The sequence below is a fragment of the Mesoplodon mirus genome, assembly GCF_964341445.2.
Source record: "Mesoplodon mirus genome assembly, chromosome: 6".
Taxonomy (NCBI): Eukaryota; Metazoa; Chordata; class Mammalia; order Artiodactyla; family Ziphiidae; genus Mesoplodon; species Mesoplodon mirus.
Window position 1 is genome coordinate 79,891,072 of NC_138982.1, and position 27,513 is coordinate 79,918,584.

General features: G+C 38.4%; 1 protein-coding gene across 3 annotated transcripts in view; it reads left to right on the forward strand.

Annotated features, from left to right (window-relative positions):
- Positions 1-27,513, forward strand: part of POLQ (DNA polymerase theta) — a 125,556-nt gene that overhangs the window by 30,379 nt on the left and 67,664 nt on the right. For all 3 annotated transcript variants that reach the window (XM_082624243.1, XM_082624244.1, XM_082624245.1), the window contains exon 13: positions 27,268-27,461. In XM_082624243.1, coding sequence (XP_082480369.1) covers positions 27,268-27,461 — 194 coding nt within the window. The remainder of the gene's footprint in view (positions 1-27,267; positions 27,462-27,513) is intronic.

Below are 27,513 nucleotides of genomic sequence, written 5' to 3' on the forward strand. Positions count from 1 at the left end.
AGCTCCAATAACCAAACTTAAAGAAATAGAGACCTATGAACTGACTGGCCAAGAATTCAGACTAATCCTTTTAATGAAGTTCAGTTAACTACAAGAAAACACAGATAGGCAACAGAACAAAATAAAGAAAACAATACATGAAATAATGAGAAGTTCAACAAAGAAACAGAAACTATTTTTAAAAAGCCCTCCAAGCCCCCTAAAACCCAGAAATCCCAGAGCTGAAGAATACAATGAGTGATCTGTAAAATTCAATAGAGAGCTTCAAAAACAGATTTGATCAAGCAGAAGAAGGAATCAGTGAACTCAAAGATAGGTCATTTGAAATTATACATCCAGAGGAGGGGGTTGGGGGTTGGGGGGATGGAAAGAATGAAGAGTGAAAAAACGCTGCAAGACTTATGGGATGCTGTCATATACATTATTGAAGTCCAAGATGGAGAAGAGAGAGAGAAAATGGCAGGAAGTCTATTTAAAGAAATAATGGCTAAAAACATGCCAAATATGGCGAGAGATATGGGCACGAAGCTAAAAGGACCCCAAACAGGTACAACCCCAAAATGACTTCATCTAGACACATCAAACTGTCAAAAATGCAAGAATCAGAATTTTGAAAGCAACAAGAGAAAAGGCTCTTGTCATGTACAAGGAAACCTTTGGTTTCTCTTGCAGAGAGAATGGTATGATATATTCAAAATATTTAAAGAAGAAAACTGCCAACTAAGAATGCTATACCAAGTAGTGCTGTCCTTCAGAAATGAAGGTAAGGTAAAGACTTTCCCAAACAAACAAAAGGTGAGGAAATTCATCACCACTGGACGTGCATTATAATAAATGTTAAAAGGAGTTCTTCAAGCTGAAATGAAAGGATGCTAATTAACAGTGTAAAAACATATGAATGTATAAAACTCACTGGTAAAGGTAAATTTATAATCAGATTCAGAATTCTGAATGTAATGGTAGTATGCAAATCACTTTTATACAAAAGTTAAAGACAAACATTGAAAATAACTGTAATTACAATAATTTGTTAATAGATACATAAGATAAAATATAAATTGTAATATTAATGGCATAAAATATGAGGGGGTGGAGAAGTAAAAGCATAGAGTTTTTATTAATTAACTTATTTATTTTTGCTGTGTTGGGTCTTCATTTCTGTGTGAGGGCTTTCTCTAGTTGTGGCAAGCGGGGAACACTCTTCATCGTGGTGTGCGGGCCTCTCACTATCGCAGTCTCTCTTGTGGAGCACAGGCTCCAGATGTGCAGGCTCAGTAGTTGTGGCTCACGGGCCTAGTTGCTCCGTGGCATGTGGGATCCTCCCAGACCAGGGCTCGAACCCGTGTCCCCTGCATTAGCAGGCAGATTCTCAACCACTGCGCCACCAGGGAAGCCCTAGAATTTTTGTATAGCATCGAAGTTAAGTTGTTATTAGCTTAAAATAGGATTTTATAACTATGTGTACAATGGACCATCATTCAGCCATAAAAAAGGAAACCTTGCCATTTGTGACAACATGGATTAACCTGGAGGATGTTGTGCTAAGTGTAATAAGCCAGACAGAGAAAGACAAATTTTGTATGGCCTCCCTAATGTGTAATCAGAAAAGTTGAACTCAGAAACAAAGGAGAATGGTGGTTGCCAGGGGCTGGGGTATGAGGGACATGGGGAGGTGCTGGTCAAAGGGTACAAACTTTCAGTTAGAGGCATACCTGCTCATTTTATTGTGCTTTGCTCTGCTTCATTGTGCTTTGTAGATACTGCATCTGTTTTTTAGAAATTGAAGTTTTGTAGTAACCCCACATTGAACAAGTCTTTTGGTGCCATATTTCTAACAGCATTATTTTTAATTTTTTTAACTAAAAATTTTTATTTTTATTTATTTTTGGCTGTGCCTTGTGGCTTGAGGGATCTTATGTTGCGGCTTGTGGGATCTTAGTTCCCCCACCAGGGAGCGAACCCCGGCCCTCAGCAGTAAGAGCGTGGAGTCCCAACCACTGGACCGCCAGGGAATTCCCTAACAGCATTATTTTTAGATTAAGATGTGTGCATGGTGTTTTTTAGACATAATGCTATTGCATACTTAAGAGACTACTTTTATATGCACTGTTAAACCAAAACATAACTTTTATACGCACTGGGAAACCAAAAGACTTGTGTGGCTCACTTTATTGTGATAATTGCTTTATTGTAATGATTTGGTTTTTTTTTACATCTTTATTGGAGTATAATTGCTTTACAATGGTGTGTTAGTTTCTGCTTTATAACAAAGTGAATCAGTTATACATATACATATGTTCCCATATCTCTTCCCTCTTGCGTCTCCCTCCCTCCCACCCTCCCTATCCTACCCCTCGAGCTGGTCATAAAGCACCGAGTTGATCTCCCTGTGCTATGCGGCTGCTTCCCACTAGCTATCTATTTTACGTTTGGTAGTGTATATATGTCCATGCGACTCTCTCACTTTGTCACAGCTTACCCTTCCCCCTCCCCATATCCTCAAGTCCATTCTCTAGTAGGTATGTGTCTTTATTCCCGTCTTGCTCCTAGGTTCTTCAAGATCTTTTTTTTTTTTTAGATTCCATATATATGTGTTAGCATACGGTATTTGTTTTTCTGACTTACTTCACTCTGCATCATAGACTCTAGGTCCATCCACCTCACTACAAATAACTCAATTTCATTTCTTTTTATGGCTGAGTAATATTCCATTGTATATATGTGCCACATCTTCTTTATCCATTCATCCATTGATGGACACATAGGTTGTTTCCATGTCCTGGCTATTGTAAATAGAGCTGCAATGAACATTTTGGTACATGACTCTTTTTGAATTACGGTTTTCTCAGGGTATATGCCCAGTAGTGGGATTGCTGGGTCATATGGTAGTTCTATTTGTAGTTTTTTATGGAACCTCCATACCGTTCTCCATAGTGGCTGTACCAATTCACATTCCCACCAGCAGTGCAAGAGTGTTCCCTTTTCTCCACACCCGCTCCAGCATTTATTGTTTCTAGATTTTTTGATGATGGCCATTTTGACTGGTGTGAGATGATATCTCATTGTAGTTTTGATTTGCATTTCTCTAATGATTAATGATGTTGAGCATTCTTTCATGTGTTTCTTAGCAGTCTGTATTTCTTCTTTGGAGAAATGTCTATTTAGGTCTTCTGCCCATTTTTGGATTGGGTTGTTTGTTTTTTTGTTATTGAGCTGCATGAGCTGCTTGTAAATTTTGGAGATTAATCCTTTGTCAGTTGCTTCATTTGCAAATATTTTCTCCCATTCTGAGGGTTGTCTTTTGGTCTTGTTTATGGTTTCCTTTGCTGTGCAAAAGCTTTGAAGTTTCATTATGTCCCATTTGTTTATCTTTGTTTTTATTTCCATTTCTCTAGGAGGTGGGTCCAAAAGGATCTTGCTGTGATTTATGTCATAGAGTGTTCTGCCTATGTTTTCCTCTAAGAATTTGATAGTTTCTGGCCTTACATTTAAGTCTTTAATCCATTTTGAGCTTATTTTTGTGTATGGTGTTAGGGAGTGTTTTAATCTCATACTTTTACATGTCCCTGTCCAGTTTTCCCAGCACCACTTATTGAAGAGGCTGTCCTTTCTCCACTGTACATTCCTGCCTCCCTTATCAAAGATAAGGTGACCATATGTGCGTGGGTTTATCTCTGGGCTTTCTGTCCTGTTCCGTTGATCTATATTTCTGTTTTTGTGCCAGTACCACACTGTCTTGATTACTGTAGCTTTGTAATATAGTCTGAAGTCAGGGAGCCTGATTCCTCCAGCTTTGTTTTTTGTTCTCAAGATTGATTTGGCTATTCGGGGTTTTTTGTGTTTTCATATAAATTGTGAAATTTTTTGTTCTAGTTCTGTGAAAAATGCCAATGGTAGTTTGATAGGGATTGCATTGAATCTGTAGATTGCTTTGGGTAGTAGAGTCATTTTCACAATGTTGATTCTTCCAATCCAAAAACATGGTACATCTCTCCATCTATTTGTATCATCTTTAATTTCTTTCATCAGTGTCTTATAATTTTCTGCATACAGGTCTTTTGTCTCCTTAGGTAGGTTTATTCCTAGATATTTTATTCTTTTTCTTGCAGTGGTAAATGGGAGTGTTGTCTTGATTTCACTTTCAGATTTTTCATCATTAGTGTATAGGAATGCCAGAGATTTCTGTGCATTAATTTTGTATCCTGCTACATTACCAAATTCATTGATTAGCTCTAGTAGTTTTCTGGTAGCATCTTTAGGATTCTCTATGTATAGTATCATGTTATCTACAAACAGTGAAAGTTTTACTTCTTCTTTTCCAATTTGGATTCCTTTTATTTCCTTTTCTTCTCTGAATGCGGTGGCTAAAACTTCCAAAACTATGTTGAATAAGAGTGGTGAGAGTGGGCAGCCTTGTCTTGTTCCTGATCTTAGTGGAAATGCTATCAGTTTTTCACCATTGAGGACAGTGTTGGCTGTGGGTTTGTCGTATATGGCCTTTATTATGTTGAGGAAAGTTCCCTCTATGCCTACTTTCTGGAGGGTTTTTTATCATAAATGGGTATTGAATTTTGTCAAAAGCTTTCTCTGAATTTATTGAGATGACCATATAGTTTTTCTCCTTCAATTTGTTAATATGGTGTATCACATTGATTGATTTGCATATATTGAAGAATCCTTGCATTCCTGGAATAGACCCCACTTGATCGTGGTGTATGATCCTCTTAATGTGCTGTTGGATTCTGTTTGCTAGTGTTTTGTTGAGGATTTTTGCATCTGTATTCATCAGTGATATTGGCCTGTAGTTTTCTTTCTTTGTGACATCTTTGTCTGGTTTTGGTATCAGGGTGATGGTGGTCTCGCAGAATGAGTTTGGGAGTGTTCCTCCCTCTGCTATATTTTGGAAGAGTTTGAGAAGGATAGGTGTTAGCTCATCTCTAAATGTTTGATAGAATTCTCCTGTGAAGCCATCTTGGTTCTCGGCTTTTGTTTGTTGGAAGATTTTTAATCACAGTTTCAATTTCTGTGCTTGCGATGGGTCTGTTCATATTTTCTATTTCTTCCTGATTCAGTCTTGGCAGGTTGTGCATTTCTAAGAATTTGTCCACTTCTTCCAGGTTGTCCATTTTATTGGCATAGAGTTGCTTATAGTAATCTCTCATGATCTTTTGTATTTCTGCAGTGTCACTTGTTACTCCTCTTTTTTCATTTCTAATTCTATTGATTTGAGTCTTCTCCCTTTTTTCTTGATGAGTCTGGCTAGTGGTTTATCAATTTTGTTTATCTTCTCAAAGAACCAGCTTTTAGTTTTGTTGATGTTTGCTATCATTTCCTTCATTTCTTTTTCATTTATTTCTGATCTGATCTTTATGATTTCTTTCCTTCTGCTAACTTTGGGGGTTTTTTGTTCTTCTTTCTCTAATTGCTTTAGGTGCAACGTTAGGTTGTTTTTTGATATGTTTCCTGTTTCTTAAGGTAGGGTTGTATTGCTATAAACTTCCCTCTTAGAACTGCTTTTGCTGCATCCCATAGGTTTTGGGTCGTCGTGTCTCCATTGTCATTTGTTTCTAGGTATTTTTTAATTTCCTCTTTGATTTCTTCAGTGATCACTTCGTTATTAAGTAGTGTATTGTTTAGCCTCCATGTGTTTGTATTTTTTAGAGATCTATTCCTGTAATTGATGTCTAGTCTCATAGCATTGTGGTCGGAAAAGATACTTGATACAATTTCAATTTTCTTAAATTTACCAAGGCTTGATTTGTGACCCAAGATATGATCTATCCTGGAGAATGTTCCATGAGCACTTGAGAAAAATGTGTATTCTGTTGTTTTTGGATGGAATGTCCTATAAATATCAACTAAGTCCATCTTGTTTAATGTATCATTTAAAGCTTGTGTTTCCTTATTTATTTTCATTTTGGATGATCTGTCCATTGGTGAAAGTGAGGTGTTAAAGTCCCCTACTATGAGTGTGTTACTGTCGATTTCCCCTTTTATGGCTGTTAGTATTTTCCTTATGTATTGAGGTGCTCCTATGTTGGGTGCATAAATATTTACAATTGTTATATCTTCTTCTTGGATCGATCCCTTGATCATTATGTAGAGTCCTTCTTTGTCTCTTTTAATAGTCTTTATTTTAAAGTCTATTTGTCTGATACGAGAATTGCTACTCCAGCTTTCTTTTGATTTCCATTTGCATGGAATATCTTTTTCCATCCCCTCACTTTCAGTCTGTGTTTGTCTCTAGGTCTGAAGTGGGTCTCTTGTAAACAGCATATATATGGGTCTTGTTTTTGTATCCATTCAGCCACTCTGTGTCTTTTGGTGGGAGCATTTAATCCATTTACATTTAAGGTAATTATCAATATGTATGTTCCTATTCCCATTTTCTTAATTAATTAGTTTATTTTTGCTGTGTTGGGTCTTTGTTTCTGTGCGAGGGCTTTCTCTAGTTGTGGCAAGCGGAGGCCACTCTTCATCACCTTGTGCGGGCCTCTCACTGTTGTGGCTTCTCTTGTTGCGGAGCTCAGGCTCCAGATGCACAGGCTCAGTAGTTGTGGCTCATGGGCTTTGTTGCTCTGCGGCAGATGGGATCCTCCCAGACCAGGGCTCGAACCCGTGTCTGCTGCATTAGCATGCAGATTGTCAACCGCTGTGCCACCAGGGAAGTCCCCCATTTTCTTAATTGTTTTGGGTTTGTTATTGTAGGTCTTTTCCTTCTCTTGTGTTTCTTGCCTAGAGAAGATCCTTTAGCATTTGTTGTAAAGCTGGTTTGGCGGTGCTGAACTCTCTCAGCTTTTGCTTGTCTGTAAAGGTTGTAATTTCTCTGTGAAATCTGAATGAGATCCTTGCTGGGTAGAGTAATCTTGGTTGTAGGTTTTTCTCCTTCATCACTTTAAATATGTCCTGCCAGTCCGTTCTGGCTTGCATAGTTTATGCTGAAAGATCAGCTGTTAACCTTATGGGGATTTTGTCCTGTGTTATTTGTTGTTTTTCCCTTGCTGCTTTTAATATGTTTTCTTTGTATTTAATTTTTGACAGTTTGATTAATATGTGTCTTGGCGTGTTTCTCCTTGGATTTATCCTGTATGGGACTCTGTGCTTCCTGGACTTGACTAACTATTTCCTTTCCCATATTAGGAAGTTTTCAACTATAATCTCTTCAAATATTTTCTCAGTCCCTTTCTTTTTCTCTTCTTCTTCTGGAACCCCTATAATTCGAATGTTGGTGTGTTTAATGTCGTCCCAGAGGTCTCTGAGACTGTCCTCAGTTCTTTTCATTCTTTTTTCTTCTGCTCTGCATCAGTTATTTCCACTATTTTATCTTCCACGTCACTTATCTGTTCTTCTACCTCAGTTATTCTGCTATTGATCCCTTCTAGAGTGTTTTTAATTTCAGTTATTGTGTTCATCATTGCTTGTTTTATCTTTAGTTCTTCTAGGTCCTTGTTAACTGTTTCTTGCATTTTGTCTATTCTATTTCCAAGATTTTGGATCATCTTTACTATCATTATTCTGAATTCTTTTTCAGGTAGACTGCCTCTTTCCTCTTCATTTGTTAGGTCTGGTGGGTTTTTATCTTGCTCCTTCACCTGCTGTGTGTTTTTCTGTCTTCTCCTTTTGCTTAACTTACTGTGTTTGGGGTCTCCTTTTTGCAGGCTGCAGCTTCGTAATTCCCGTTGTTTTTGATGTCTGTCCCCAGTGGCTAAAGTTGTTTCAGTGGGTTCTGTAGGCTTCCTAGTGGAGGGGACTAGTGCCTGTGTTCTGGTGGATGAGGCTGGATCTTGTCTTTCTGGTGGGCATGTCCACGTCTGGTGGTGTGTTTTGGGGTGTCTGTGGATTTATTATGAATTTAGGCAGCCTGTCTGCTAATGGGTGGGGCTGTGTTCCTGTCTTGCTAGTTGTTTGGCATAGGGTGTTCAGCACTGTAGCTTGCTCGCCATTGAGTGAAGCTGGGTCTTGGTGTTGAGATGGAGATCTCTGGGAGGTTTCCGCCATTTGATATTACGTGGAGCTGGGAGATCTCTTGTGGACCAGTGTCCTGAAGTTGGCTCTCCCACCTCAGAGGCACAGCACTGACTCCTGGCTGCAGCACCAAGAGCTTTTCATCCACACGGCTCAGAATAAAAGGGAGAAAAAGTAGAAAGAAAGAAAGAAAGAAAGAGGATAAAAGAAAAAATTAAGATAAAATAAAATAAAGTTATTAAAATATAAAATAATTATTAAGAAAAAAATGTATTTTAAAAAGTAAAAAAAAAAAACAAAAAAAATGGACGGATAGAATCCTAGGAGAAATGGTGAAAGCAAAGCTATACAGAGAAAATCTCACACAGAAGCATACAGATACACACTCACAAAAAGAGGAAAAGGGGAAAAAATAATAAATCTTGCTCTGAAAGTCCACCTGCTCAGTTTGGGATGATTTGTTGTCTATTCAGGTATTCCACAGATGCAGGGTACATCAGGTTGATTGTGGAGATTTAATCCGCTGCTCCTGAGGCTGCTGGGAGAGATTTCCCTTTCTCTTCTTTGTTCGCACAGCTCCCGGGGTTCAGCTTTGGATTTGGCCTCGCCTATACGTGTATGTGGCCAGAGGGATCTGTTCTTCGGTCAGATAGGACGGGGTTAAAGGAGCCGCTGATTCTGGGGCTCTGGCTCACTCCGGCCGGGGGGAGGGAGGGGCACGATGTGGGGCGAGCCTGCGGTGGCAGAGGCCCCGGGACGTTGCAGCAGCCTGAGGCGCACCGTGCGTTCTCCCGAGGAAGTTATCCCTGGATCCCGGGACCCTGGCAGTGGCGGGCTGCACAGGCTCCCCGGAAGGGAGGTGTGGTTAGTGACCTGTGCTCGCACACAGGATTCTTGGTGGCGGCAGCAGCCACCTTAGCGTTTCATGCCCGTCTCTGTGGTCTGCGCTGTTAGCCGCAGCTCGCGCCCATCTCTGGAGCTCCTTTAAGCAGCAATCTTAATCCCCTCTCCTCGCGCACCAGGAAACAAAGAGGGAAGAAAATGTCTGTTGCCTCTTCGGCAGGTCCAGACTTTTCCCCCGGACCCCCTCCCGGCTAACCGTGGCGCACTAACCCCTTCAGGCTGTGTTCACGCCACCAGTCCTCTCCCTGTGCTCTGACCGAAGCCGCCAGAGCCTCAGCTCCCAGCCCCGCCCGCCCCGGCAGGTGAGCAGACAAGCATCTTGGGCTGGTGAGTGCTGGTCGGCACCGACCCTCTGTGCGGGAATCTCTCCGCTTTGCCTTCCGGACCCCTGTTGTTGTGCTCTCCTCTGCGGCTCCGAAGCTTCCCCCCTCCGCCACCCACAGTCTCTGCCCGCGAAGGGGCTTCCTAGTGTGTGGAAACATTTCCTCCTTCACAGCTCCCTCCCACTGGTGCAGGTCCCGTCCCTATTCTTTTGTCTCTGTTTATTCTTTTTTCTTTTGCCCTACCCAGGTACGTGGGGAGTTTCTTGCCTTTTGGGAGGTCTGAGGTCTTCTGCCAGCATTCAGTAGGTGTTCTGTAGGAGTTGTTCCACGTGTAGATATATTTCTGATGTATCTGTGGGGAGGAAGGTGATCTCCGCGTCTTACTCTTCCGCCATCTTCCCCCTCTCCCCTCTATTGTAATGTTTTGAACTGAACCCAGAATATCCCCAATGTATGCCTGTGTAAGATGAATAAGTTCTGGGAATTTAATGTACAGCATAGTGATTATAGCTAATAATACTGTATTGTGTACTTGGAATTTGCTTACAGAGAGAATCTCACCACACACATGCACACAGTGGTAACTATGTGTGGTGATAGATGTGCTAATTAACTTGATTGTGGTAATCATTTCACAGTGAATACATATGTGAAATCATTGTATTGTACACCTTAAATATATACAATTTCATTTGTCAATTATACCTCAATAAATTTAGGAAGGGGGAAAGAGCAAATGCATGTGTTTTGATAGGCAAGAGAGTGGGGGGTAAATTTGAAATTATAAGAATTAGGAAGGCTTATGAAGAAATGTACTTCAATAAAAACTATATAGAGGCGAGCAGAGGAGAAATTTCTGGACAGGGCTTTCCCCCGACCCTCCATTCCAGTGAATATGTGTACTACGTGGGTGATAATGTGTTCAAAGTTCTGTGCCTGAGAATGTGTCTAAGGAGAATCTCAAAGCTGGTCTTAGCAGTTGTCTGGCATGGCCTTAAAAATAAGTCTCATTTATTGTACAGTGGTTATGATTATGGGTTCTAGAGTCAGACTGCCAGTTTACTTCTATGAAAACTAGATTTAATGCAAATTACTAAAATAATTGCTGATAATATATGTGAGTGAGACTTCTGTTAAGCTCTGAAAAAAAGTTATAATCTATATGGGAAAACAACTAGAAGGATACTGTTCACAGATTATTTTGCAATTTTCTTTAATGTCTAACTTCACTTGACCAAAAGAGAAACTGGATTTATGAGATAATGTACTGTGGGTATAGTTTACATAAGAAAGCCATGGTAAATTCTCATCAATAGACTCACACTCAAAAGACCTTAACCCTATTTCAAAAAATTGGCAAGTTAATGTACATTTATATTTTAAATAAAACATTTAAGTTTGCATGTTCTATTTTGTTTTTTGAATATTTAAAATGTTTATGTGATTCAAAAGTCAGAACTATATAAAAAGGAATACCCAGTGAAGTCTGCTAGCTATATGTCAATGCCGTGCATGCCGTTTCCTCTCACCTTCATAGATAATTGTTTTCATTAGTTTCTGGTGTATGTCTTTTCTTTTTCATTGTATAAATATTAGCAAGTGCTAATAAATATTAGCAAGTGCTTAGATACAGTCTCACTTTATCTTTCTTATTCAGAGGATAGTATTCTATATACATTACTTTGTACCTCTTTTTCCCCTTTAACAATATGTCTCATATATCTTGGAAATCACTCTTTGTCAATTCATGGAGTTTTTTATTCTTTTTATATCTGTATAACCCCATTGTGTATGTGGATATACCATTGTTTATTCAGTCAGTTCTCTGATGGATATTTGAGTTGTTCCCAATGTTTTGGTATGGCAAATGATGCTGCAGTGAGTAACTTTGGCATATATTATTGTTTAGTTTAGTTTTGATGGAGGTGTATCTTTAGGAAAGAATCCTAGAAGTATGATTGCTGGGTCAGGTGTAAAGACATAGGTGATTTTGGTTTTGCAAAATTGTCCTCTATAGCGTTTGTATCATTTTCCAGTTTTACCAGTGCTATATGAGAGTGGTTATTTTCCCACAACCTCACAAATAAAGTTATATTGTCAAGCTTTTATATTTTTGAGTGTACTTTTAATTTACAGTTTTTATTATGAATAAATTTGAACATTTTTTCTATATGTTTAAGGTAGTATTCTTTTATTTTCTATGAGTTGTCCATGTCTTTTGCACATTTTTCTATTGTATTTTTGGTCTTTTTCTTAAGTTTTAACAATTCTTTTACATATATTAGGGAGAGTAGTTCTTTGTGGTATAAATATTTTTCTCCTAGTTTTTCACTTGGCTTTTGACTTTGTTTATTGTGTGTTTTGTATAGCATTTAAAAAAATGTAGTTGAATTTTGAACTTTAGAATCAGTGAGAAATGCTTTTCTTGCTCTAAGATTATAAATTCTCTCACATTTTCTTCAAGTAATTATATGATTGTAGTCCCTCTCTTTTGCGCTCTGTTCCATTTAGAATTTAATATATGGTTCTTCAATTTTATCTTTTTTCATAATGGCTATCTGTAGTCGCATCTTTATTTATTAAAAAGATTTGTTTACACACAGTGACTGAAAAATTTTCTTCAGCTTTCATTTAACTTTTTTCTCCAATTTTTATGTACTAATTTGCATTTGTGTTTAGATGCATTTCTAATTTCCATTTGTTGTTGGGTATATTTCTATTTCATTTGTTGACCTGACAACAGACCAATTTTACCAATATGTACACTACTACCTCTGTTTTAATTAAACACTTTTATTGTATTATCTAGTAGGGTTAGTTTCACTGCTCTCCTTTTTTTAGTGTTCATAGGTATTCTTGCTTACCTACCTTTTCATATATCGCTTAGAATTAACTTGGTATTTTCATTGGTATTGTTAAATTTATACATTAACATGGAGGAGAACTGAACTGACATCCTTCTTAATTTGATTGGTGTTATTCATGAAAAGAGATGTTTCTCTATTTCTTTGAGTCTCTTGGGGCTTTCAAGAGTGTTCTGAAAATTTTCTTATAGGGAATTTGAGTTTTTTTAAAATAGCTTTGTTGCAATACAATTCACATAGTATATAATTTAAAGTGTACACGTCAATGATTTTTAGTATGTTCACAGAGTTGTGCAGTCATCAACATCTAATTTCAGAACATTTTCATCACCTCAGAAAGAAACCCGGTACCCATTAGCAGTCACTCCCCATTTTCCTTCAACCTCCTCATCCTCCCCTACCCCTGAGCAACCACCAGTGTGCTTTCTGTTTTTCTATAGACTTTCTATTCTATTCTTATTCATATAAATGGAATTATATAATATGTGGTCTTTCATGGCTGGTTTCTTTCACTTAACATAATGTTTTCAAGGTTCATCCATGTTTTATCGTGTATCAGTTCTTAAGTCCTTTATATTGCAGAATAATATTTCATTGTAGAGATGTACTACATCTTTATCCATTCATCAAAATGATGGACATTTGATATGTTTTTACTTTTTGACTATTATGAGTAATCCTGCTGTTAACATTCATATTCAAGTTTTCGTGGACATACGTTTTGGATTCTCTTAAGTATATCTCTAGGAGTAGAACTGCTGGATCATATGGTAACTCTAATTTTAACATTTTGAGGAGCTTCCAAAGTCCTAAAAAGCAGCTGAATAATTTTACATTACCGTAAGCAATGTACAAGGGTTCACATTTCTCCACATCTCTCCAATGCTTGTTTTTATCTGTCTTTTTAAGTATATCCTTATGGGCTTGAAGTGCTATCTCATTATAGTTTGAATTTGTATTTCCCTAATGGGTGGTGATGTTGAACACCTTCCCATCTGTTTCTTGACCACATGAATATCTTCCTTAGAAAAATATCTACTCAGATCCTTTGCCCATTTTTAAATTGGGTTATTTATCATTTTATTATTGAGTTGTAAGAGTTCTTTATAAATTCTGGATACAAGTCTCTTATGAGATATATGATATGGAAATATTTTCTTGCATTCTGTGGATTGTCTTTTCACGTTTTTGATTATATCTTTTGAAGCACAAAGATTTTAATTTTGATGACAATTAACAATGTTAAGTCTTCCAGTTAGTGTACATGGCTGTCTTCACATTTGTGTAGGTCTTTAACTTCTTTCAACAATTTTTATAGTTTTCAGAGTACAAGTTTTATATGCCTTTTGTTAAACTTATTCTTAAACATTTCATTGTTTTTAATGCTATTATAAATGGAATTACTTTATTAATTTTCTTTTCAGATTGTTTATTGAAATGTATGAACAATTTTTAGATATTTTGATCTTTTATGCTGCAGCCTATTAAACTTGTTCATTAATTTTAATAGTATTTTGGTGGATTCCTTAGGATTTTCCATATACAAGTTCATATCATTTGCAAATAGAGGTAGTTTTGCTTCTTCCTTTCCACTATGGATGAATTTTATTTCCTTTTCTTGACCTGTCTAGAATCTCCAGTTAAATACGAATAGAGGTAGTGAGAGCAGACATCTTTGTCTTTTTCCTGATCTTAGAGGCAAAGTGTTCAGGCTTTCACCATCAAGTATGATGTTAGCTGTGGATTTTTTGCACATAGCCTTTATCAGGTTGAGGAATTTACCTTCTATTCCTAGATTGTTGAAATTTTTTAATCACAAAAAGGTGTTAGATTTTATGACGTGCTTTTTCTGCATCTATTGAGATCATCATGGAATTTTTGTCCATTCTATTGATATTACATTATTTGATTTTCAGATATATTAATCTTGATTTTTCTGGGTAAATCTCACTTGATCATGTTGTATAGTACTATTTATATGTTGCTAGATTTGGTTTGCTGGTATTTTGTTGAGGATTGTTGCATCTACATTCTTAAGACACATTGGTCTGTAGTTCTTTATTCTCATGATGATTTTGTGTGGTTTTCAGGTAGTAGAATGAATTAGGAAGTGTTCCTCTCTCTTTTTGGAAGAAATTGTGAAGGATTGCTGTTAATCATTTAAACATTTGGTAATAGATTTCACCAGTCAAGCCATTTGGGCTTAGACATTTCTTTGGAGTACATTTTTTGATTACTAATTCAGTCTCTGTTCTTGTTTTAAGTCTATTTAGATTTTCTATTTTTTCTTGAATCAGTTTTGGTAGTTGGTATGTTTCCAGGAATTTGTCCATTTCATCTAGGTTATCTAAATTGTTGGTATTCAATTGTTCATAGTATTTTTTTATGATTCTTTTTATTTCTATAAGGCAGTAGTAGTGTCCCCTCTTCCATTCCTGATTTTAGTAATTTGAGTATTCTCTCTCTTTTTCTTCATCAGTCTAGCTAAAGGTTTCAGTATTGTTTCAAAGAACTGTTAACAATACTTAAACAAGGAAGCCGTTAGACTGAGGAAGCTTTAATGTCTTAGCAGCTTATGTAAGCAAACCAGAACTTAAGCCTTAGTCAATGCACTTGAATCCCAGAAAGTGAAACTTGAGAACAACCAATCACAAAAAGCCAACTAGGTTTTCCCAAGTAAGTCAACTGCTGAAGCTATAACCAGTCCTGTAATTGCTTTTCTTTTCTTCAGCATCTTCTCTATAAAAATTTTGCCCCTAGCTCCTGTCATTAGAGGGCTCCTAACTGCCTTTGGTTTGGCGCTGCCCAATTCTAATTGGTGCATGCTCAAATAAACTCTTGAAAATTTTAATGTGTTTCAGTTTACCTTTTAACAGAACCTATTTTGGGTAGGTTGATTTTCTCTATTATTTTTTACTCTCTGTTTCATTAATGTCTGCTCTTTACAGTTTTGTTTTCTTTTTTTTCCTTCTTGCTTTGGGTTTCCTTTGCCCTTCAATTTGCAGTGTCTTAAGGTGGAAGATTAAGATCTTGATTTTAGATCCTTATTCTTTTTTAGTACAGGCATTTATAACTATAAATTTCTTTCAAAGCACTACTTTCACTGTATCCCATAAGTTTTGGTATTTTATGTTTTCATTTTTTATCTTCATCTGTTTCAAGGTAGTTTGTAATTTCAATTGTGATTTCTTCTCTGACCCATTGTTATTTAGTAGCATCTTGTTTAATTTCCACATTGTGAATTTCCAAAATTTTTTAAAATTTATTTTTAATTTCATTCCATTGTCAGAAAACATATTTCACATGATTTCAATCCTTTTACATTTATTGAGGCTTGTTTTATTGCCTAGTAGATGGTCTGTCCTGGAGAATGTTCTATGTGGACTCAAGAAAAATGTGCATTCTGCTGTTGCTGGTTGAAGTTCTACAGATGTCTGTTAGGTCTAGTTGATTTACTGTATCGTTTTTCACCTTCTATTTCCTGTTGATCTTCTTAGTTCTTCTTTCCACTGTTGAAAGGGAGGGTATTTAAATCTTCAACTCTTATTTTTGAATTGTCTATTCCTTCACTTCTGTCAAGTTTTGTTCATGTGTTTTGGAACCCTGTATACATTTACAGTTATTATGTTTGTTTGTTGGATGGGTCCTGTTGTCATTATAAAATATTCCTCTTCTGTGAACTTTTTTTTTTTTTATTAGTTTCTGCTTTATAACAAAGTGAATCAGTCATACATATACATCTGTTCCCACATCCCTTCCCTCATGCATCTCCCTCCCCCCCACCCTCCCCATCCCACCCCTCCAGGCGGTCACAAAGCACCGAGCTGATCTCCCTGTGCTCTGCGGCTGCTTCCCACTATCTATCTACCTTACGTTTGGTAGTGTATGTATGTCCATGCCTCTCTTTTGCTTTGTCACAGCTTACCCTTCCCCCTCCCCATATCCTCAAGTCCATTCTCAAGTAGGTCTGTGTCTTTATTCCCGTTTTACCCCTAGGTTCTTCATGACATTTTTTTTTTCTAAATTCCATATATATGTGTTAGCATACGGTATTTGTCTTTCTCTTTCTGACTTACTTCACTCTGTATGACAGACTCTAGGTCTATCCACCTCATTACAAATAGCTCAGTTTCGTTTCTTTTTATGGCTGAGTAATATTCCATTGTATATATGTGCCACATCTTCTTTATCCATTCATCCGATGATGGACACTTAGGTTGTTTCCAGCTCCGGGCTATTGTGAATAGAGCTGCAGTGAACATTTTGGTACATGTCTCTTTTTGAATTATGGTTTTCTCAAGGTATATGCCTAGTAGTGGGATTGCTGGGTCATATGGTAGTTCTATTTGTAGTTTTTTAAGGAACCTCCATACTATTCTCCATAGTGGCTGTACCAATTCACATTCCCACCAGCAGTGCAAGAGTGTTCCCTTTTCTCCACACCGTCTCCAGCATTTATTGTTTCTAGATTCCTTGATGATGCCCATTCTGACTGGTGTGAGATGATATCTCATTGCAGTTTTGATTTGCATTTCTCTAATGATTAATGATGTTGAGCATTCTTTCATGTGTTTGTTGGCAGTCTGTATATCTTCTTTGGAGAAATGCCTATTTAAGTCTTCTGCCCATTTTTGGATTGGGTTGTTTGTTTTTTTGCTATTGAGCTGCATGAGCTGTTTATAAATTTTGGAGATTAATCCTTTGTCAGTTGCTTCATTTGCAAATATTTTCTCCCATTCTGAGGGTTGTCTTTTGGTCTTGTTTATGGTTTCCTTTGCTGTGCAAAAGCTTTGAAGTTTCATTAGGTCCCATTTGTTTATCTTTGTTTTTATTTCCATTTCTCTAGGAGGTGGGTCCAAAAGGATCTTGCTGTGATTTATGTCATAGAGTGTTCTGCCTATGTTTTCCTCTAAGAGTTTGATAGTTTCTGGCCTGACATTTAGGTCTTTAATCCTTTTTTTTTTTTTTTTTTTGGTTATTATATATTTTTTATTAATACTCTTACAAATTACCCCAAAATTTAACAACTTAAACCAGCAATATTTTTTATCTCACAGTTTCAGGGCTTTATTGGGAGAGGATGTGATCTCAAGTCCACTCATGTGGCTGTTGATAGACCTTGGGTCCCTACCAGCTATTGGCTGAAGACCTGAGGTCTTTGCCACAATGTCTCTCCATAGGGCAGCTGACAACATGGCATCTTGGCTTCTGTCACAGCTAGTGAGAGAGAGAGCAAGACAATATGAGACTGTTTTGTTTTGATCAGCAGTTGTCAAGATAATAGCAGGTCAATGAACTGAAACACTTTCAAACACCATAAAATTTAGAGAATTAATGAATTTGCAACTAAGAGTTCACATAAAAGAACTTTTTTTTTTATTAGTTTCTGCTTTATAACAAAGTGAATCAGTCATACATATACATCTGTTCCCACATCCCTTCCCTCATGCATCTCCCTCCCTCCCACCCTCCCCATCCCACCCCTCCAGGCGGTCACAAAGCACCGAGCTGATCTCCCTGTGCTCTGCGGCTGCTTCCCACTATCTATCTACCTTACGTTTGGTACTGTATATATGTCCATGCCTCTCTTTCGCTTTGTCACAGCTTACCCTTCCCCCTCCCCATATCCTCAAGTCCATTCTCAAGTAGGTCTGTGTCTTTATTCCCGTTTTACCCCTAGGTTCTTCATGACATTTTTTTTTTCTAAATTCCATATATATGTGTTAGCATACGGTATTTGTCTTTCTCTTTCTGACTTACTTCACTCTGTATGACAGACTCTAGGTCTATCCACCTCATTACAAATAGCTCAGTTTCATTTCTTTTTATGGCTGAGTAATATTCCATTGTATATATGTGCCACATCTTCTTTATCCATTCATCCGATGATGGACACTTAGGTTGTTTCCAGCTCCGGGCTATTGTGAATAGAGCTGCAGTGAACATTTTGGTACATGTCTCTTTTTGAATTATGGTTTTCTCAGGGTATATGCCCAGTAGTGGGATTGCTGGGTCATATGGTAGTTCTATTTGTAGTTTTTTAAGGAACCTCCATACCGTTCTCCATAGTGGCTGTACCAATTCACATTCCCACCAGCAGTGCAAGAGTGTTCCCTTTTCCCCACACCCTCTCCAGCATTTATTGTTTCTAGATTTCTTGATGATGGCCATTCTGACTGGTATGAGGTGATATCTCATTGTAGTTTTGATTTGCATTTCTCTAATGATTAATGATGTTGAGCATTCTTTCATGTGTTTGTTGGCAGTCTGTATATCTTCTTTGGAGAAATGCCTATTTAAGTCTTCTGCCCATTTTTGGATTGGGTTGTTTGTTTTTTGCTATTGAGCTGCATGAGCTGTTTATAAATTTTGGAGATTAATCCTTTGTCAGTTGCTTCATTTGCAAATATTTTCTCCCATTCTGAGGGTTGTCTTTTGGTCTTGTTTATGGTTTCCTTTGCTGTGGAAAAGCTTTGAAGTTTCATTAGGTCCCATTTGTTTATCTGTGTTTTTATTTCCATTTCTCTAGGAGGTGGGTCCAAAAGGATCTTGCTGTGATTTATGTCATAGAGTGTTCTACCTATGTTTTCCTCTAAGAGTTTGATAGTTTCTGGCCTTACATTTAAGTCTTTAATCCATTTTGAGCTTATTTTTGTGTATGGTGTTAGGGAATGATCTAATCTCAAACTTTTACATGTCCCTGTCCAGTTTTCCCAGCACCACTTATTGAAGAGGCTGTCCTTTCTCCACTGTACATTCCTGCCTCCTTTATCAAAGATAAGTTGGCCATATGTGTGTGGGTTTATCTCTGGCCTTTCTATCCTGATCCACTGATCTATCTTTCTGTTTTTATGCCAGTAACACACTGTCTTAATTACTGTAGCTTTGTAGTATAGTCTGAAGTCAGGGTGCCTGATTCCTCCAGCTCCGTTTTTCGTTCTCAAGATTGCTTTGGCTATTCGGGGTCTTTTGTTTTTCCAAACAAATTGTGAAATTTTCTGTTCTAGTTCTGTGAAGAATGTCAGTGGTAGTTTGATAGGGATTGCATTGAATCTGTAGATTGCTTTGGGTAGTAGAGTCATTTTCACAATATTGATTCTTCCAATCCAGGAGCATGGTATATCTCTCCATCTATTTGTATCATCTTTAATTTCTTTCATCAGTGTCTTATAATTTTCTGCATACAGGTCTTTTGTCTCCTTAGGTAGGTTTATTCCTAGATATTTTATTCTTTTTGTTGCAATGGTAAATGGGAGTGTGTTCTTGATTTCATTTTCAGATTTTTCATCATTATTGTACAGGAATGCCAGAGATTTCTGTACATTAATTTTGTATCCTGCTACTTTACCAAATTCATTGATTAGCTCTAGTAGTTTTTCGGTAGCATCTTTAGGATTCTCTATGTATAGTATCATGTCATCTGCAAACAGTGACAGCTTTACTTCTTTTCCAATTTGGATTCCTTTTATTTCCTTTTCTTCTCTGATTGCTGTGGCTAAAACTTCCGAAACTATGTTGAATAAGAGTGGTGAGAGTGGGCAGCCTTGTCTTGTTCCTGATCTTAGTGGAAATGGTTTCAGTTTTTCACCATTGAGGACAATGTTGGCTGTGGGTTTGTCATATATGGCCTTTATTATGTTGAGGATAGTTCCCTCTATGACTACTTTCTGCAGGGTTTTTATCATAAATGGGAGTTGAATTTTGTCGAAAGCTTTCTCTGCATCTATTGAGATGATCATATGGTTTTTCTCCTTCAACTTGTTAATATGGTGTATCACATTGATTGATTTGCGTATATTGAAGAATCCTTGCATTCCTGGAATAAACCCCACTTGATCATGGTGTATGATCCTTTTAATGTGCTGTTGGATTCTGTTTGCTAGTATTTTGTTGAGGATTTTTGCATCTATGTTCATCAGTGATATTGGCCTGTAGTTTTCTTTCTTTGTGACATCCTTGTCTGGTTTCGGTATCAAGGTGATGGTGGCCTCGTAGAATGAGTTTGGGAGTGTTCCTTCCTCTGATATTGTTTGGAAGAGTTTGAGAAGGATGGGTGTTAGCTCTTCTCTAAATGTTTGAAAGAATTCGCCTGTGAAGCCATCTGGTCCTGGGCTTTTGTTTGATGGAAGATTTTTAATCACAGTTTCAATTTCAGTGCTTGTGATTGGTCTATTCATATTTTCTATTTCTTCCTGAGTCAGTCTTGGCAGGTTGTGCATTTCTAAGAATTTGTCCATTTCTTCCAGGTTGTCCATTTTATTGGCATAGAGTTGCTTATAGTAATCTCTCATGATCTTTTGTATTTCTGCAGTGTCACTTGTTACTTCTCCTTTTTCATTTCTAATTCTATTGATTTGAGTCTTCTCCCTTCTTTTCTTGATGAGTCTGGCTAATGGTTTGTCAATTTTGTTTATCTTCTCAAAGAACCAGCTTTTAGTTTGGTTGATCTTTGCTATAGTTTCCTTCATTTCTTTTTCATTTATTTCTGATCTGATCTTTATGATTTCTTTCCTTCTGCTAACTTTGGGGGTTTTTTGTTCTTCTCTCTCTAATTGCTTTAGGTGCAGGGTCAGGTTGTTTACTCGAAATGTTTCCTGTTTCTTAAGGTGGGATTGTATTGCTATAAACTTCCCCCTTAGAACTGCTTTTGCTGCGTCCCATAGGTTTTGGGTCGTCGTGTCTCCATTGTCATTTGTTTCTAGGTATTTTTTAATTTCCTCTTTGATTTCTTCAGTGATCACTTCGTTATTGAGTAGTGTATTGTTTAGCCTCCATATGTTTGTATTTTTTACAGACCTTTTCCTGTAATTGATGTCTAGTCTCATAGCATTGTGGTCGGAAAAGATACTTGATACAATTTCAATTTTCTTAAATTTACCAAGGCTTGATTTGTCACCCAAGATATGATCTATCCTGGAGAATGTTCCATGAGCACTTGAGAAAAATGTGTATTCTGTTGTTTTTGGATGGAATGTCCTATAAATATCAACTAAGTCCATCTTGTTTAATGTATCATTTAAAGCTTGTGTTTCCTTATTTATTTTCATTTTGGATGATCTGTCCATTGGTGAAAGTGGGGTGTTAAAGTCCCCTACTATGAGTGTGTTACTGTCGATTTCCCCTTTTATGGCTGTTAGTATTTTCCTTATGTATTGAGGTGCTCCTATGTTGGGTGCATAAATATTTACAATTGTTATATCTTCTTCTTGGATCGATCCCTTGATCATTATGTAGTGTCCTTCTTTGTCTCTTCTAATAGTCTTTATTTTAAAGTCTATTTTGTCTGATATGAGAATTGCTACTCCAGCTTTCTTTTGGTTTCCATTTGCATGGAATATCTTTTTCCATCCCCTTACTTTCAATCTGTATGTGTCTCTAGGTCTGAAGTGGGTCTCTTGTAGACAGCATATAGATGGGTCTTGTTTTTGTATCCATTCAGCCACTCTGTGTCTTTTGGTGGGAGCATTTAGTCCATTTACATTTAAGGTAATTATTGATATGTATGTTCCTATTCCCATTTCCTTAATTGCTTTGGGTTCGTTATTGTAGGTATATTCCTTCTGTTGTGTTTCTTGCCTAGAGAAGTTCCTTTAGCATTTGTTGTAAAGCTGGTTTGGTGGTGCTGAACTCTCTCAGCTTTTGCTTGTCTGTAAAGGTTTTAATTTCTCCATCAAATCTGAATGAGATCCTTGCTGGGTAGAGTAATCTTGGTTGCAGGTTTCTCTCCTTCATCACTTTAATTATGTCCTGCCACTCCCTTCTGGCTTGTAGAGTTTCTGCTGAGAGATCAGCTGTTAACCTGATGGGGATTCCCTTGTGTGTTATTTGTTGTTTTTCCCTTGCTGCTTTTAATATGATTTCTTTGTGTTTAATTTTTGACAGTTTGATTAATATGTGTCTTGGCGTATTTCTCCTTGGATTTATTCTGTATGGGACTCTCTGTGCCTCCTGGACTTGATTAACTACTTCCTTTCCCATATTAGGGAAGTTTTCAACTATAATCTCTTCAAATATTTTCTCAGTCCCTTTCTTTTTCTCTTCTTCTTCTGGAACCCCTATAATTCGAATGTTGGTGCGTTTAATGTTGTCCCAGAGGTCTCTGAGACTGTCCTCTGTTCTTTTCATTCTTTTTTCTTTATTTTGCTCTGCAGCAGTTATTTCCACTATTTTATCTTCCACCTCACTTATCCGTTCTTCTGCCTCAGTTATTCTCCTATTGATCCCATCTAGAGTATTTTTCATTTCATTTATTGTGTTTTTAATCGATGCTTGATTCATCTTTAGTTCTTCTAGGTCCTTGTTAACTGTTTCTTGCATTTTGTCTATTCTATTTCCAAGATTATGGATCTTGGAAATAGAATCTTGGATCAGCTTTACTATCATTATTCTGAATTCTTTTTCAGGTAGACTGCCTATTACCTCTTCATTTGTTAGGTCTGGTAGGTTTTTATCTTGCTCCTTCACCTGCTGTGTGTTTTTCTGTCTTCTCATTTTGCTTATGTTACTGTGTTTGGGGTCTCCTTTTTGCAGGCTGCAGATTCGTAGTTCCCGTTGTTTTTGGTGTCTGTCCCCAGTGGCTAAGGTTGTTTCAGTAGGTTGTGTAGGCTTCCTGGTGGGGGGGACTAATGCCTGTGTTCTGGTGGTTGAGGCTCGACCTTGTCTTTCGGGTGGACAGGTCCACGTCTGGTGGTGTGTTTTGGGGTGCCTATGGCCTTATTATGTTTTTAGGTAGCCTCTCTGCTAATGGGTGGGGTTGTGTTCCTGCCTTGCTAGTTGCTTGGCATAGGGTGACCAGCACTGTAGCTTGCTGGTCGTTGACTGAAGCTGGGTGCTGGTGTTGGGATGGAGATCTCTGGGAGATTTTCGCTGCTTGATATTATGTGGAGCTGGGAGGTCTCTTGTGGACCCGTGTCCTGAAGTTGGCTCTCCCACTTCAGAGGCACAGCACTGACTCCTGGCTGCAGCACCAAGAGCCTTTCATCCACCCGGCTCAGAATAACAGGGAGAAAAAGTAGAAAGAGAGAATTAGTAGAAGAAAGAAAGAGAGAGGGAAAGAAAGGAAGAAGGGAAGAAAGGAAGGAAGGAAGAAAGAAATAAAGGAGGGAGGGAGGGAGGAAGGATGGAAAGAAAGAAGGAAAGAAAGGAGGGAGGGAGGGAGGAATGAAAGCAAAAGGAAGAGTGAATGGAAGAAGGGAGGGAGGGAGGAAGGAAAGAAAGAAAGACAGGAGGGAGGGAGGGAGGAAGGAAAGAAAAAGAAAGTGGAAAGAAGAAGGGTGGGAGGGAGGGAGGGAGGAAAGAAAAAGAAAGAAGGAAAGGAGGAGCGGAGGTAGGGAGGGAGGAAGGGAAGGTAGGAAAAAAAGAAAGAGCAGGTAAAGTAAAATAGAATAAAGTATGAAATATAGTAGCGTTATTAAAATTAAAAAGTAATTATTGAAAAAAAAAACGGACCGATAGAACCCTGGGACATATGGTGGAAGCAAAGCTATACAGAGAATCTTACACAGAAGATTACACATACACATTCACAAAAAGAGAGCAGGGGGAAAAATCAAAAATCTTGCTCTCCAAGTCCACCTCCTCAATTTGGGATAATTCGTTGTAAAAAGAGGAAAAGGGCGAGAAGTCTGAAATCTTGCTCTCTAAGTCCACCTCCTTAATTTGGAATAATTCGTTGTAAAAAGAGGAAAAGGGGGGAAAGTCTTAAATCTTGTCCTCAAAGTCCACTTCCTCAATTTGGGATGATTCGCTGTCCATTCATGCACTCCACAGACACAGGGCACATCAAATGGACCGTGGAGCTTTAATCCGCTGCCTCCGAGGCTGCACAGAGAGATTTCCCTGTCTCTGCTCTCACAGCTCCCGGGTCTCAGCCTTGGACCTGGCCCCGCCTCTGCGCGTAGGTCGCCGGAGGGCGTCCGTTCTTCGCTCAGACAGGACGGGTTTAAAGGAGCCGCTGATTCGGGGGCTCTGGCTCACTCAGGCAGAGGGGAGGGAGGGGCGCGCAGTGTGGGGCGGGCCTGCGGCGGCAGAGGCCGGCGTGACTTTGCAGCAGCCTGTGGCGCTCCGTGCGCTTTCCCGGGAAAGCCGTCCCCGCGTCCCGGGACCCCGGCAGTGGCGGGGTGCACAGGCCCCCCGGAAGGCGGGGCGGACAGTGACCCGCGCTCGCACACAGGCCCGGCGGTGGCGGCGGCGGCGGCAGCCCCAGCGTCCTACGCCCGTCTCCGAGGTCCGCGCCTTACCCGCGGCTCGCGCCTGTCTCTGGCGCTTCCCCAAGCAGCCCTCTTAATGCCCTCCGCGCACCAGGAAACAAAAGGGAAAAAAGTCTCTTGCCTCTTCGGCAGCTCCAGACCCTTTCTCCGGACTCCCTCCGGGCTAGCCGTGGTGCACTAACCCCTTCAGGCTCTCTTCCTGCCGCCAGCCCCAGTCCTCTCCCTGCGCTCCGACTGAAAGCCGATACCCGAGCCTCAGCTCCCAGCCCCACCCGCCCCGGCGGCCGAGCAGAGAAGCCTCTCGGGCTGGTGTGTGCCTGAGGGCACCGATCCTCTGTGCCGGAATCTCTCCGCTTTGCCCTCCGCACCCCTGTTGCTGTGCTCTCCTCCGCTACTCCGAAGCTTTCACCCTCCGCCACCTTCAGTCTCCGCCCGCGAAGGGGCTTGTAGTGTGTAGAAACCTTCCCTCCTTCACGGCTCCCTCCCACTGGTGCAGGTCCCGTCCCTATCCTATTGTCTCTGTTTATTCTTTTTTTCTTTTGCCCTACCCAGGTATGTGGGGAGTTTCTTGCCTTTTGGGGGGTCTCAGGTCTTCTGTCAGCGTTCAGTAGGTGTTCTGTAGGAGTTGTTCCACCTGTAGATGAATTTCTGATGTATCTGTGGGGAGGAAGGTGATCTCCGCGTCTTCCGCCATCTTCCTCCGGGGTCCTTGTGAACTTTTTAAAAAAGTCTATTTTATCTGATATTAGTCTAGTTACTCTGGCTTTGTTATAGTTGTGGTTTTCATATTTTCACTTCCTTTTACTTTTGACCTGTTTGTATTTTTGAATCTGTAATGTGTCTCTTATAGACAGCATATAGTTGGATTCTGTTTTTTTTTTAATCCAATCTATCAATTTCTGTCTTTGATAGATTATTTAGCCCATTTGCATTTCATGTTACTATTGATGTAGTTGGATTTATATCTTCCACATTTTGTCTATTTTCTATATATCTCTCGTCTTCTTTTGTTCTTTTGTACTTTTACTGATTTCTTTTGAATTAAGCAAAACTTTTTAGTATAACATTTAAATTACTTTTTCTCTATATTTTTTGAAGTTATTTTCCCAGTAATTACTCAAGGGGTTAACATATACAGCTTTAAATTTATACTTACTTAATCCCATTGCGATATGGAGACATTATTCTTGTATAGCTGTGTTCCTATCCCCCTTTTTTTTTTCTTTTTGGTGCTATTAGTGTTATACATGTTACATCTAATCTACATGTGTTACAAACCCAACAGTACATGGTTATAATTGTTATTTTATACAATTTTATGTCTTTAAAGAAGCTGAGAGTAGAATGGAGAGCAAATGTGTACTTGTAAAATTTGTTATATTTACATTTTTATTTAAGATTTGTGCTTCCCTTTATTTGTTTCTATGGATTTAGTTACTATCTCTTGTTATTCCCTACTTCAATATAGCTTTGCTCCCACCTGCCTCCTTTGGGCTGTTATTGTCAAACATTTTGCATTTTTATATGTTTTATACATACTGTTTTGTACAGTTGCTTTTTAAAGTCAGTTAAGAGAAGAAAAGAGGGGAAAGATGCAATAATACTATCTTTACAACTACCCAGGCAGTTACCTTTGTTGGCACTCCTTGTTTTTCTGTGTGGAATTAATATACTGTTTTGGGTCACTCTCTTTCAACCAGAAGAGCTTTTCTTTAGTAGTTCTTATAGGCAGATCTGCTAGCAACAAATTTTCTGTTTATCTGAGAATGTCTTTGTTATGCCTTTATTTTATAAAGTTAGTTTTCCTTTATATAAGATTCTTTGTTGACTTTTTTTTTTTCTTTCAGCAGTTTGAACATGTTGTTTCACAGCATTCTGTCCTCCATTGTTTTTGATGAGAAGTTGGGTCTTAATTTTTTTTGGTTTCCCTTGTATATGATGCATTGTTTTTCTTTTGCTGCTTTCATGATTTTCTCTTGGTATTTTACATTTTGACTCTGATGCATCAGGGTGTGGATCTTTTTGAGCTTTCCTAGTTGGAGTTCACTTTTAGTCTCTTGCATAATGTAAAGTTTTCCATTAAATTTTAGAAGGTTTTAGCCATAATTTCTTCAAATGTTCTTTCTGTTCCTTTCTGTCTTCTTCTGGTACTCTCATTATGCATATGTTGGTATACTTTAATGCTTCCCACATTGCTCTGAGGCTCTGTTCATTTTTTTTTTCCTTTTTTCTCACCTCTCAGATTGCATAATCTTGATGGATCTGTCTTCATGTTTGCTGATTCTTTATTCTGCCAGCTTGCATCTACTGTTGAGCTCTGTAGTTTATAGTTCATTTCAATTGTATTTTTTAACTCTAGAATTTCCATTTGGCTCTTTTTTTTATCATTTCTCTTTACTCACATTCCCTACTTGATGAGACATTGTCATCATACTTTCCTTTACATTATTAAGCATGGGTTTTTTTGTTGTTGCTGTTCTTTGACCATACTTATAATGTCTGTTTTGAAGTCTTTGCAGATATTTCTGACATATGGAACCCCTCAAAGGTGTTTCTTTTGCCTGCTTTTTCCCTTGTGTTTGGGACACATGTTTCTGTTTCTTTGCATGTCTCATTGTTTTTTGTTGTTGTTGTTGAATCCTGGACACTTCAGATAATATATTATAGCAATTGTGAATATTGATTCCTCTTCCCCCTCCCTGTATTTTCTCAGAAATCATACAAAATACTTAAGATTGTATCAGAATACCGAGATTAAAAGTGTCTATGATTAAAGTCCTTGGATTCTGTAAAATCCAGCTTGTATGCTTAGTGGTCTTTTTTTTCTCTTGTCAGTGAGTTGTTTGTGATTAAATGAAGTTTCCATATAAGTGAGGCATTATCACATTTAGAAATTTTTCTGAATACTGAAGCCTTTGTTTTTAACATGAAGTTTACATTTACAATTTTGTCCCTTTTGTAATGCAATAGTTTTAGGTAATGACTGATGCTTCTTCCCTTTAGGTTACACCTGTGTTTGAGGATTGGACTACTATTGATTGGTATCGATTTTTCTGTTTATGGGAGAAGTTGCCAGCTTCTATGAAACGGGTGGCAGAGCTAGTGGGAGTTGAAGAAGGGTTCTTGGCTCGCTGTGTGAAAGGAAAGGTAGTAGCCAGAACTGAGAAACAGCACCGACAAATGGCCATCCATAAAAGGTAAATATCAAGGAGCCTGGACTATCCAGTTTTTAACACAGTATTGGATATA